Source organism: Pongo pygmaeus, chromosome 19, assembly GCF_028885625.2.
Source record: "Pongo pygmaeus isolate AG05252 chromosome 19, NHGRI_mPonPyg2-v2.0_pri, whole genome shotgun sequence".
NCBI lineage: Eukaryota > Metazoa > Chordata > Mammalia > Primates > Hominidae > Pongo > Pongo pygmaeus.
The window spans coordinates 44960040-44972330 of record NC_072392.2 but is presented as its reverse complement, the minus strand read 5'-3'; the positions used below and the strand labels follow the sequence as shown (position 1 = coordinate 44972330).

Genomic DNA, 12291 nt, shown 5'->3' with positions numbered 1-12291 from the left:
TCTAAATTAAAACTGGACTTTAACCTCGGGCTGAGAGTTGGGATCATCTGGCTCTGGGCTTTGATTTGAATCTTTGAAACAGAGGTCTGTCAGTATAGGTATTACAGTTAGCTGAGGGATGTGTGTTTGTGGTTTTCTCCTTGATGTCCAGAAATAGACTGATCTAGATACCCTCCTCAGCAATAGAGATGGGCCATTTGGATTTGTTTATGGGAGTCTAGGTATGTTGGAGTCATGCTGAAGAGGTTGGCTTTAGGAATTGGTTTGTATGTAAATATTACTCTTAACACTTTGTAGGCCCTCTAGGCCTCACAGAGAGCCACACCAAACTGAGAAACACACCCTCCAATTGAATGTACAGTCTCTGAAGATTTAGGGCTTTATTGTTATGAACAGCTTTATAACTAACAGCATGTCTTTAAGATCAGGTAGTGGTTAAAATAGTGAGCTGGGGCCAGGAGTGGTGGCTCACACCTGTAATCCCAAGACTTTGGGAGGCTGAGGAGGGCGGATCACTTGAGGTCAGGAGTTCAAGACCAGCCTGGCCAACATGGTGAAACCCCATCTCTCTACTAAAAATACAAAAATTAGCCCAGTGTGGTGGCGCATGCCTGTAATCCCAGCTACTCAGGAGGCTGAGGCACAACAATCTCTTGAACCCGGGAGGCAGAGGCTACAATGAGCTGAGATCGCACCACTGCATTCCAGCCTGGGCGACAGGGTGAGGCTCTATCTCAAAATAAAAAAATAAAATAAACAAAATAAAATAGTGAGTTGTAAAAGCAGTCAACGGTCGCTTTCTGGCCAGGAATTGTAGGCCAGGGCCTTTTAACAAATGATCTGGGAGGAAACTTATCAACAGCAGTGAAAATGGGAAGATACTCTGCAAGAGCTCTGTCTTCAGAGGGCACTGTCATCTCTGCCTATGGAAGAGAATGCCTGTCCCATAGCAATGCAGGCTATGCTCTTCTGAAGCCAGAAAATAAAGTAGAGGTCCTTGGCCTGTTGGCTAAAAAGCTACCAGTTTTCCAAGACAAGCCAGTTCAGGTACAGAAGACAACTATTCCAGAGCTCACCATCCCAAATACTCAGATAATTCTCAGAAGGAATCGAAAGGTTCAAATACTCTGGGCGCAGTGGCTCACGCCTGTAATCTCAGCACTTTGGAAGGCATAGGCGGGTAGATCACCTTAGGTCAGGAGTTCGAGACCAGCCTGACCAAAATAGTGAAACCCCATCTCTACTAAAAATACAAAAAGTAGCTGGGTGTGGTAGCGGGTGCCTGCAATCCCAGCTACTCCAGAGGAGAATCGCTTGAACTCGGGAGGCGGAGGTTGCAGTGAGCAGAGATCGCACCATTGCACTCCAGCCTGGGCAACAGAGCAAGACTCCATCTCAAAAAAAAAAAATAAGAAAAAAAGAAAGAAAAGAAAGGTTCAAACACTATTGTGCTCTAGACAGACTTAAACATTCATTTTCAGGAGAAATGTCCCCACTCCTAGAACCTTCCTTTTATCAGGTATTTTATCAAAATGCAGAAATATACCTGCTTCTGAAACTATGGCTTCCTCCTGAACTCCTCACGATCCTTAACTTCACTGTCTTTAAAGGCTCAGTGGCTGAGTTACCATTTGTTAAATAGCTCTGAATTATGAAAAGAGTAGGAAAAAATCCCATGTCACCTTCAGGTACCAAATGTCCAAACTTTGGGGCTCTTCATTGATTCTGGCATCCATAAGCAATTGAGTTTTACGTGGGTCTTTATGGTAAGAATCAGTTTGTAGTTGATTATGTATGTTCTCATTACTGCATGTCCTTTTCACCTTGTCTCCAGCCCATGATCCCTAAAATCAAGAACCATGTCTGAAATACCAGCACTTAGCACATTGTCTAGTCTAAAATAAACATCCAATAATGTTTGAGTGGATGGATGACTTTGATCTTCTCTCCGCAAGGCTACTTTTTTTTTGAGGCAGGGTCTTGCTCTGAAGCCCAGGTTGGGGTGCAGTGGTGTGGACATGGCTCACTTCAGTTTTGCCCTCCTGGACTCAAGTGATCCTCCTGCCTCAGCCTCCCAAGTAGCTGGGACTACAGACGCATGCCACCATATCTAGCTCATTTTTGTATTTTTGTAGAAACGGGGTCTCACCATGTTGCCCAGCCTGGCCTCTAACTCCTGGGGTCAAGCAGTTCTCCCACCTTAGCCTCCCAAAGTGCTGGGATTACAGGTATGAGCTACAGCCTGGCCTAGGCTACTTTTTTGATGGGGTAGATGATAATTTGTTTGCTTTGCATTCATTTTTCAGTGTGGTACCTAGTACATTGATGAGAAAGTCATGGGTACTCAATAAATATTGACTGATGTAGAAGGAAATGCTCAGCCTTGAGGTTAAGGAGGGTACCCTGATGGATATTTCACTGTGTACCCCAGAAATAAGAAAACTACTAAAGGTTCTTAAAAAACAACTTGGGCTCTGAAGCATATCCTGAGAGTGAACCAAAAACAAAACAACAACAACAACAAAAATAGCTTAGGCTCAAGATTTCAAAGAGCCAGGAAACTGATTCGGGTTCCAGTTCTGCTACTTAGTGGCTTTAGATAAGTCAGTTTCCTCACCTGTATGATGGGAACAAGAATTATCTCAGAGTGTGGCAGTGAAGGTCAAATAAGAACATCTGTTAAGATACTTTGTGAACTGTAATACCTAGATGTCAATGAAATTATCACTGTGCTATTTCTAGGCTTTAGTTTAAGAAACACATTGATGTCTTTACAAAAGCAGCATTGGCTCATTATAGTGTGTTCACTGCTGAGCAGCTGAAACTGGTAGAGTAATCTCAGTGTTATGTGACTTTTAACTTTTAATGATTTTTTCTTATAAAGGATGGCCTCCAGCACCCTGTCTTCATTGATATATGAGGATGAGAGGGAGCGAGGGCAGAGCCTTTTTTTCTTGACAAGCATATCATGATTTAAAGACTCTGGTGTGCATGTAATTGTTTTCAGAGTTGCCCACTAGGCTTATGGGAATACCATTCTTCCAAGGAAGGAGGGGTTTTTGTTTTTGTTTTTGTTTTTAGGAAGAATCTCGTTCCATTACCCAGGCTAGAGTGCAGTGATGCGGTCTCGGCTCACTGCAACCTCTACCTCCTGGGTTCAAGCAATTCTCTTGCCTCAGCTTCCCCAGTAGCTGGGACTACAAGTGCGCACCACCACACCCAGCCAATTTTTGTATTTTTAGTACAGACAGGGTTTTGCCATGTTGGCCAGGCTGGTCTCGAATTCCTGACCTAAAGTGACCCACCCACCTTGGCCTCCCAAAGTGCTGGGATTACAGGCGTGAGCCACCACACCCACCTGCAGAAGGAGTTTTGAGATGGGCAGCTGAGGTGGGGAGTCCTCAGAATAAGTACATGAGTACCGTGAGGCTGCAGAATCTCCTTTCTCCCTGGAGTCCTTTCCCTGTCAGCAGTATTTCTGATATGGAGCAAAACAGCCTCTTTCAGAATTGGTTCCTGAGCTTACCCCAATGACAGTGTCTTTCCTGGAACCATTTCATGAATCCCTTTCCTCTAAAAAATTTGCATTGAGCCGGGCGTGGTGGCTCACACGTGTAATCCCAGCACTTTGGAAGGCAGAGGCAAGCGGACCATTTGAGCCCAGGAGTTCAAGACCCAGCCTTCGGCAACATAGTGAAACCCTATCTCTACAAAAAATACAAAACTTAGCCCAGTGTAGTGGTATGCGCTTGTGGTCCCAGCTACTCGGGAGGCTGAGGTGGGAGGACTGCTTGAGCCTAGGGGGTCAGGGCTTCAGTGAGCCAAGATTGCCCCACTGCACTCCAGACTGGGCAACAGAGTGAGACCCTGCCTCAAAAAAAAGATAGAAGTTTGAATTGAAAAGCTGCCTTCTAAATAGCTTGAAAGGAATTAATTGCTTGAAGCAGAGAGGAAACATGGTCATGAGAAAGCTTTATGATGGGTGATTCTTGTATTCCAGCTATGTCTATGATGATCATTTTCTAAGACCTTTCTTTCCTATCCATCTAATCTTAGATATTACTGTCTTCTCCCAAGATACCATCTTTTCAAATTTGTTATTTCAAGATGCATGTTCTGTCCCTAAGAAAGCAGCAGATCTTGGCCAGGCGCAGTGGCTCACGCCTGTAATCCCAGTACTTTGGGAGGCCGAGGTAGGCAGATTACTTGAGGTCAGGAGTTCGAGACCAGCCTGGCCAACATGGTGAAACCCCATCTCTAAAAAAAAAAAACAAAAATTAGCTGGACATGGGGGCGGGCACCTGTAATCCCAGCTACTCAGGAGGCTGAGGCAGGAGAATCACTTGAACCCAGGAAGCAGAGGTTGCAGTGAGCCGAGATCACGCCACTGAACTCCAGCTTGGGTGATACAGTGAGACTACATCTCAAAACAAACAAAAAAAAAGCAAATCTTAAGAAGTGATGGCCTCAGCCAGGTGCAGTGGCTCACGCCTGTAATCCCAGTACTTTGGGAGGCCAAGGTGGGCGGATCACTTGAGGTTAGGAGGTCAAGACCAGCCTGGCCAACATGGTGAAACCCCATCTCTACTAAAAATATAAAAATTAGCCGGGTGCGATGGAGGGCAACCTGTAATCCCAGCTACTCAGGCGGCTGAGGCAAGGGAATCGCTTGAACCCCAGAGGCAGAGGTTGCAGTGAGCCAAGATCACGCCACTGCACTCCAGCCTGGGCAACTGAGCAAGACTCCATCTCAAAAAAAAAAAAAAAAAAGGAATGATGGCCTCAGTCTTTTAAATGTTTTGTCTTCATCTGGGAGACAATGTTTGGGTTTCCCTGGACTACTCCCTAAATTCATAGCCCCTATCCATACTTTAGGGCAGGCTTAACAAAAGGAGCCTAAGGTCATTATCTAGAATTCTGAGAAATGTGTGGTTTTCTTTGTTTGTTTTTTGTTGTTGTTATTTTTGAGACAGGGTCTCACTCTGTTGCCCAAACTGGAGTGCAGTGGCACGATCACGGCACTACCTCCCAGGCTCAGGTGATCCTCCCACCTCAGCCCCACAAGTAGCTGGGGCTATAGGCTCATGCCACCTGACCTGGCTAATTTTTTGTATTTTTAGTAGAGGTGGGGTTTCACCATGTTGTCCAGGCTGGTCTTGAACTCCTGGGCTCAAGCAATCCACCCACCTCGGCCTCACAAAGTGCTGGTATTACAGGCATGAGCTACTGCACCTGGCCAGAAGTGTGTTCTTAAACTTGGTAACTCTAAAAGTGATCCTTTAGAAACCAGCAAGATGCTACTTCTGAGAGCCTCTTAATACAAGTTTTAAGCATTTTACCTTGTGTTAAGATAAACGAGATTAAAAATCAAATTGTTTAAAGAAGATTAAAATGAGTAGAGGTGGGATGGTTCAATAAGTACAGGCTTGCCAGTATGGACTTGGACTCCTATTGCGTCTCATTGTGTAGTAACTTAGGAAACATAAGTAATTTCATGTGTGATTTAACCCACAAAACAGTTGCCTGCCCCATTGCATTACCTTGCCTCATAGCTTTGAAGGATTACACTCACTTCCTAGAAGCCCATTCCTTAGTGTTCCCCAGTTCTTTAAAGCTTTATTGAGTACCTACTACATGCCAGGCATTGTACAGTGTGTGGAGGTACAAAGGCAAATGAGGCATGGAGAAGGGGATTCAGACATGTAATGGGTTGAATACAGTGGTGCAGAAGTGCTTTGGGGAACCAGAGACTTTCAGAGAAAGCTTCCTGGAAAGAATACCTTACTTGAGTCTCAAAAGATAAAGAGTTTACCAGGTGAAGTAGTTAGGGAAGAGTGGTGTAGTTGTGGGTAGCAGCCCTGGAGTGAGCAGAGACACAGATGAGAAACAGTATGGTCTGTGTAGGGAGCCGGCCAACTGATTGAGCTGGAGAAAGAAGAGGGTTCTGGCCACAGGGGTCTTATCTTCTCTACTTTAAATGTTTTAAATGTTTGAGGTAGGATATCTTGGTATAAAGCCAGTGGGCAGACGAACAGAAATGATGAGAAACAGAATCAGAAGTGACACCCTTCAGGGTTAATTTTGATAGGACAGCTACTGAAGCATAGCAGAGTCTGTAGGCCTTTGAAAATTACTTGCACGCATTTCAGTAGTTTAGATGTGGCCTTTTGCAGAATTACATTGGCGAGAATGAGCGGAGACTTACAGGTGACATTCACCTGTGGTCCTCTAGGGCTTGGAGATCTGTCCCAGCAGGCGATTGTTTTTCCAGTTTCCTGATTCCTGGTAAGCATCCTCCTGAGATTTCACTAAGGAAACAGGGAGGAAGGGAAGTAATGAGCTGTGAAGCCTTGGTGGGCATCTGACATGTATGCTTAGGGCTCTGGGGAAACAGGGAGCTAAGAAAATTTGCCAAGTCAAGTGCTGTTTTATGTAGAAATGGTAAAACAGCATAGCTTTAAGCTCTGAGATACTCAAGTTTGGCTGGGCGTGGTGGCTCACGCCTGTAATCCCAGCACTTTGGGAGGCCGAGGTTGGCGGATCATCTGAGGTCAGGAGTTCGAGACCAGGCTGACCAACATGGAGAAACCCCGTCTCTACTAAAAACACTAAAAAATTTGCCAGGCATGGTGGCGCATGCCTGTAATCCTAGCTACTCAGGAGGCTGAGGCAGGAGAATTGCTTGAACCTGGGAGGTGGAGGTTGCAGTGAGCTGAGATCGCGCCATTGCACTCCAGCCTGGGCAACAAGAGCAAAACTCCATCTCAAAAAAAAAATACTCAATTTTTTTTTTTTTTTAACCATTTCCCCCATTATTTGAAGAAAAATTTCCTACATAGCATTCCAAGTAGGTGACTTAGCCAAGAACTCAAAGGTAGGAATTTCTTAAGCATAAATGTGGTTTGTTTTGTTGTTTTTTTGTTTTTGTTTTTGAGACGGAGTCTCACTCTGTCGCCCAGGCTGGAGTGCAGTGGCACTATCTCGGCTCACTGCAACCTCCACTTCCCAGGTTCAAGCGATTCTCCTGCCTCAGCCTCCTGAGTAGCTGGGACTACAGGCGTGCGCCACCACACCTGGCTAATTTTTGTATTATTAGTAGAGACAGGTTTTCACCGTGTTGGCCAGGCTATTCTCAAACTCCTGACCTCGTGTTCTGCCTGCCTTGGCCTCCCAAAGTGCTGGGATTACAGGTGTGAGCCACCATGCCTGGCCTGTTTTTTGTTTTTGTTTGTTTGTTTGTTTGTTTTGAGATCGAGTTTTGTCACGCAGGCTGGAGTGCAATGACATAATCTCGGCTCACTGCAACTTCTGCCTCCCGAGTTCAAAGGATTGTCCTGCCTCAGCCTCCCAAGTAGCTGGGATTACAGGTGCCCACCACCACACCCAGCTAATTTTTGTATTTGTAATAGAGATGGGGTTTCACCATGTTAGCCAGGTTGGTCTTGAACTTCCAATCTCAGGTGATCCGCTGTGTGCACAACCTCTATATTATAAAAATACAAGGAGGGAAGAGATCCAATCATTGTCCTAGTCCCTCTAATAAAATAAATAAGAGAACTGCTGAAATGGGCAAAGCATGAGAAGTGCCAAAAGAGAACTAACCCATGCAGCAAGAGGTCCAAGATACAGCAGTAATATGAACTCATGGAAAAGCTGTTTGGTTATCTATTGTCGCATAACAAACTACGCCAAAACTCAGTGGCCTGGTACAGAAACTTGTTATTATCTCTCACAGTTCTGAGGGTTGCCTGGGCTCTGCTGGGTGATTTTTCTGTTTCACATGATGTTGGCTGGGAGTGCAGTCATTTGGAGGCTTCACTGAACTGGTATGTCCAAGATGACTCACTCACATAGCAGTAGTTGCTGCTGCGTGTTGGCTTGGAGTTCAGCTGAAGCTGGTTTTTTGTTTTTTGTTTTCTCAAGATGGAGTTTCGCTCTGTTGCCCAGGCTAGAGTGCAGTGGTGCGATCTTGGTTCACTGCAACCTCCACCTCCCAAGTTCAAGCAATTCTTCTGCCTCAGCCTCCCAAATAGCTGGGATTACAGGCATGTGCCACCATACTTGGCTGATTTTTATATTTTTAGTCGAGATGGGGTTTCGCCATGTTGGCCAGGCTGGTCTTGAACTCCTGACCTCAAGTGATCCACCAGCCTCGGCCTCCCAAAGTGCTGGGATTCCAGGTATGAGCCACTGCGCCCAGCCCAAAACTGTTGATTGGAATACCTTGTCTCCTCCATGTCCTCTCTCATAGCATGACAGCAGTGCTCTGAGGTGGAACTTTCCAAGCATATTTTTTAAAAAATAGAATCTGCAGATCTCTGAAGGCCCAGCTTTGGAAGTTGCAACATTGTCACCTCTGCTGCATTCTGTGGTCAAAGCAAGTCATAAGACAAGCACAATTCAAGAGGAGGGAAAGGGACTACCTGTGGATGGGAGACAGAGCAAATAATTTGCAGCTGTCTTTAATCCATCACACTGATTGAGGCAGGTATGAAAGGATGAATAGAGTTTTGACAGGCATAGCTTTCTAAAGGAAGGGTATTCTAGAGGAAGAAATAGGAAGTCTTCCATTTGAATAGTGGGAAGAGCACCTGAAGGGGTCTGGGAAGATGGAATGGGACCATGTGACAGGGCTTTGAACAGCAGTTAGAAAAGCTTAGCCCTACACTAACAGGCTTTAAGAAAACAGTGTGGAGGACCTCTCAGTTATTTTATTATACCTTTCCCTACAAACCCAGTGTTAATAGCTCTGGATTTGGCTTCTCTCTCTAAGGTGTGGGAAGGGATGCTCACTCCTTAGGTTATTATGAGTGATGCTGACTTAGGCATTTTGAAGGAGGAGACAACCCTAGCAGTCCTGCAGGACTGGCCACAATAGGAGTTTAGGAACATGCAAACCTAGCTAGGCTTTTCCTACTGCCTCAAAGGGCTAGTTATTTAGTCTTGCCCTTGTCTGTTCCCCACAGTAACCCTCCACTGAGTGAAGAAATGTTGCCTCCTGGAGAGTGGATGTGTCACCGGTGCACTGTTCGCCGAAAGGTAATAATGCTGCTTTCTGAAGACTGTCCAGAAAGCCTGATCCAGAGCACTGATACGCTAGAGCTAAGATGGCCTAGCCCTGAAGGCATTCTTGTCCCTTCTTCTTGTCTCTTCCAGCCCTGGAATCACCCCACTCTTCCCATGGTGACTGTTTGGAATCCAGTAGGGCCTAAAAATCCAAACATGGGCTGCTGAAATGGGCAGAAGAGGTGTGTTAACTTACTGAGCCATGTTTAGTCACTAGTGACAGGAGTAGTCTTACCTTCTTGTTGTCCTCCTAATAAGTGGCCTTATCCATAGCTGGAAAACGAAGGCTGCTTCTCCAGGTTGATGGAAAATGGAGTTTTCTCTCACCCCAGGGCAAATAAGTCACTGGTATCCAGAGACTTGGCATACTGATGGAGAGGATTTTGAACCCATTTGTACCCCAAGTTGCCTAATCTTTCTTTAGCTTCCCTTCCTTCAGCTTTGATAATTCAGTACTGGCTTCAAGAACATGGTTTATTATTTTCTACTTTGAGAACTCTTGTGGGTAACAAGAACTAAATTCTCCCTTATTAAAAAAGGAAGTAGGTGTGCTTGCACCCAAATTATGATTGACCCAACCCTCAAATTACAGACTATGGATTAGAATTTGTCTGTGCATTGTAATCCACCCTCCTGTGCTCCCCACACTAATTATACACCAAGCAACTTTCCTATGTTGTGACCTCACCTCTATTTGCCTGGTCCCCGAACATGATGTCACAGTGAATGATGACTTCCTTGGTTGCAGAAACAGGATGAGATGATTCAGATTGTGGTTTATGTGTGTAACAGTTTCAGCCTTTAAGAAAGAAAGTAAACAAGCAGACATTATTTTTCAAATACGTGCATAAGGATTCATATTTAAAAGCAAGCCAAAGCCAAGTCAACCACCTAACCACAGCTGTAGTTAAATTTCTCCATAAACCAGGCTGTCTTCCAGCCTTTCCACCTTCCAAGATCCTTTCCTGTGCATCCCTAATTAGGTTAGAGCAGGGCCTGTTAGAGGCACCTGCCAGCTAGGAGCCCTCTCAAACTTGCCACTCAAAAAAGCTGGACCTGAAAAGGTTTAGGGGAGCTGAAGGAAAAGAGGTAAAGACAGTGGAGAAAAGGAAATATTATGTTAGTGACCATCGTATGCCAAGTGTTTTATTACGTTATCCCATTATCTATCCATCCAGCCATAGATGGATACCGAATGCTGGCAGTAGGTTTCCATTTTAGAAAGGAAGAAACGGAGGCTCAAAAATGTAGATTAACTTTCCCAAGGACTCAAAGGAATTGACAGAACCAATATTTGAACCAAATTCTGTCATTCCAAACCTCTGTTACCTCTTCATCAGTTTTCTAGAAGGAGAGCTACTTGTTGGGGATTACAGTATGCCCTTTTCTAACATGGCACTTCTCCTGAGATGCCTCTCTTAGCTTTCACGTAGACCTCTTTGCCTACCAGTGCCAAGTCTGCCTTTTCCACTATCACCAGCACTACTCCCCTTTGGCCTCTTGTATTTACACTGAAGTGGTTTGAAATAATACATCCTCTGGCCTTCATCAGCTCCTGACATTCAGGCCCTATCATGATTTGTAGTGGAAGCACTAGGTCCTACTCCAACTCCAAATTATCCCTTTCATATATATGACCCTTTTTATCTCCCTCCACCATATCCCTGAGAGGAGGAGGGGAAAGATTTTTCTGTCTCATTTTACAGATGAAGAAATTCCTGCCCACCAGCCTGAGTCACCACAAGGTCAGAGGGGATCAGAGGCAGAAATAGGACAAGATCACAGGTCTCCTACCTGGAGATCAGTGTTAAACCTTCATTTGACCACTCTATTGGGAGTCTTGGAGGAAAATGTACTATCAGATATCCAGTCCTACTGAGTACACTTAATCTTTTTCCATTTCCCCACTTTCTAAGAAGTGTCACTTATTTTGAGCAAAGTTTTTAAAACCATTCAGGAGGTCAGGAGGCTCATAGTGATCTCATTATTGATTTTTTTTTTCGAGATGGAATCTTGCTCTGTCGCCCAAGCTGGAGTGCAGTGGCGCAATGTCAGTTCACTGCAATCTCTGCCTCCCAGGTTCAAGCGATTCTCCTGCCTCAGCCTCCTGAGTAGCTGGGATTGCAGGCGCGTGCCACCACACCCAGCTAATTTTTGTGTTTTCAGTAGAGATGGGGTTTCACCATGTTGGCCAGGCTGGTCTCAAACTCCTGACCTCAGGTGATCTGCCTGCCTCGGCCTCCCAAAGTGCTGGTATTACAGGCGTGAGCCACCATGCCTGCCCCATTGATTTTTACTATTGGTCTCAATAAATTTATTCTCACTGTGTTACCTTTTTAGCCCTTTACCCTATACTTTATAGATGTTGTATGTCATATGATGAGTTAATGTTAATGATGTATATTTTGTATAGTTATGCCTAACTTACCACGCTTTTTGGTGATTCTCTGATGCAACAGTTTTGTCAGCTTTAGTTCAGTTATAGTTGTGTCAACTTTAACAGACCAGTGTTCCAAGTGACCAGGTAGATGAGTCTGTGATATGTGAAGGCCTTTTACGATTTTGGTTAGTGGTCTACCAGGACTTCGTAGCACCCATCTCTTTGTTTCATGGTACTTTTCATGATGGGCCCACCTGTTCATTTGCACAGAAACGAGAGCAGAAAAAGGAGCTGGGTCATGTCAATGGACTGGTGGACAAATCTGGCAAACGGACTACATCCCCCAGCAGTGACACTGACTTGTTGGACAGATCGGCCAGCAAAACTGAACTAAAGGCCATTGCCCATGCCCGGATCCTGGAAAGGAGAGCCAGCAGGCCTGGCACGCCCACATCCAGCGCCAGCACAGAGACCCCCACCTCTGAGCAGAATGATGTCGACGAAGACATCATTGACGTGGATGAGGAACCAGTAGCAGCGGAGCCAGACTATGTGCAGCCCCAGCTGAGGCGGCCCTTTGAGCTGCTGATTGCTGCCGCCATGGAGCGGAACCCCACCCAATTTCAGTTGCCCAATGAACTGACTTGTACCACTGCACTACCAGGTCAGCCAAACCATCATCATATCCCTCCCCAATCCCAGTTTCCCCAAAGGACCAGCACAAGAGCAGTGCTGCCTGTGGAGTCACTGTTCATGTAGCTACTGTCTTGGGTTCCTGTTCCTGGTTCTGCTTGGAGAGATCTTTGAAGGTCTTAGCCATTACAGAGCTTACTCAGTTTTCCATT

The 12291-nt window shown here is 45.3% G+C and overlaps 1 protein-coding gene across 3 annotated transcripts in view; it reads left to right on the top strand.

Annotated features, from left to right (window-relative positions):
- Window positions 1-12291, top strand: part of PHF12 (PHD finger protein 12) — a 45985-nt gene that overhangs the window by 15566 nt on the left and 18128 nt on the right. For all 3 annotated transcript variants that reach the window (XM_063656089.1, XM_063656090.1, XM_054458762.2), the window contains exons 3-4: window positions 8967-9039; window positions 11717-12110. In XM_063656089.1, coding sequence (XP_063512159.1) covers window positions 8967-9039; window positions 11717-12110 — 467 coding nt within the window. The remainder of the gene's footprint in view (window positions 1-8966; window positions 9040-11716; window positions 12111-12291) is intronic.